The 874-nt window shown below is 62.1% G+C and overlaps 1 protein-coding gene across 1 annotated transcript in view; it reads right to left on the bottom strand.

Moving 5' to 3' along the window:
• LOC104491420 (BPI fold-containing family B member 4-like) overlaps positions 1-874 on the bottom strand; it is a 9807-nt gene that overhangs the window by 2922 nt on the left and 6011 nt on the right. Inside the window, exon 7 of the mRNA XM_010133845.1 lies at positions 326-562. Within this exon, the coding sequence (XP_010132147.1) occupies positions 326-562 (237 nt within the window). The remainder of the gene's footprint in view (positions 1-325; positions 563-874) is intronic.

Raw genomic sequence — 874 nt, 5'->3', positions numbered from 1 at the left:
GGCACCGGAGAACTGTTGGAACAGAAGCATGAGCAGCCCCGATGAGCAGCAGCCAATTTCAGCAGCACCCTGGTGTCCTGCCAGGAACACCTCTCTCCCACTTGTGTCCCTGCTCCCAGCCAGCTCCTCACGCTCCTGGGGACAGTCCCTGCGCCCTGGGTCCCAATTTCCACGGGGAGAACCCGCATGGAGACAGGAGTGGCTGATCCCGGCTAGCGAAGAGCAGTAAGGAGCCAGCGCTGGGGCTTGAGCATCTGCAGGGAGCACAAGCCCACACAGACCCCCGGCCAGGGGCATGCAGCGCCTGTTCCCCCAGCCGAGCTACCGGCAGGCCGAGCGTGTCACCTGCCGCCTCTCCAGCACGAAACACGGGCGCTGCTGCACTCACGACTTCTGGCGTGCAGGCAAAGGTCTGCGGGGCTGTCCGGACCAGGAGGGGCAGGACCGCGTTTAGAAAGCTCTGGCGCACTCCCAAGACCAGAAGCTTGTCCAGCAGCGGAGGCAAAGCGGAGGGGGACGAGTCATGGGGGATGACGCTGCCTCCCACCTGCTTCACCACACCCTGCAAGAGAGATGACACGGACGTCAAAGCGATCCTTCGAAGCCGTGAGGCTGCCCAGATCCTCGAGCAGTGCGGGGTCTGTGCCAGCTGAGACAGCAGCTTAGGGGCAGCAGTACTGGGGCCAGTTCCCTCTAGCTTTAAGGGAGGAAAGGAGCTGACAACGGCCAGCGTGCGTAACTGAGGACTTCTTATGACAACTCCTTTTGTCCAAATCACAACTCGCTGCTTCAGTTCATCCTCGAGACCTCACTCCAAGAGCAAACAAGGGGTAAAGGTGCTGCCAGCCCAAGCCCCAGCCCTGCCTCCCCTCCC

This window comes from Buceros rhinoceros, unplaced genomic scaffold (assembly GCF_000710305.1).
Source record: "Buceros rhinoceros silvestris isolate BGI_N320 unplaced genomic scaffold, ASM71030v1 scaffold22773, whole genome shotgun sequence".
Lineage (NCBI taxonomy): Eukaryota > Metazoa > Chordata > Aves > Bucerotiformes > Bucerotidae > Buceros > Buceros rhinoceros.
The sequence above is the reverse complement of the archived record's forward strand: the minus strand, read 5'-3'. Positions and strand labels throughout refer to the sequence as shown.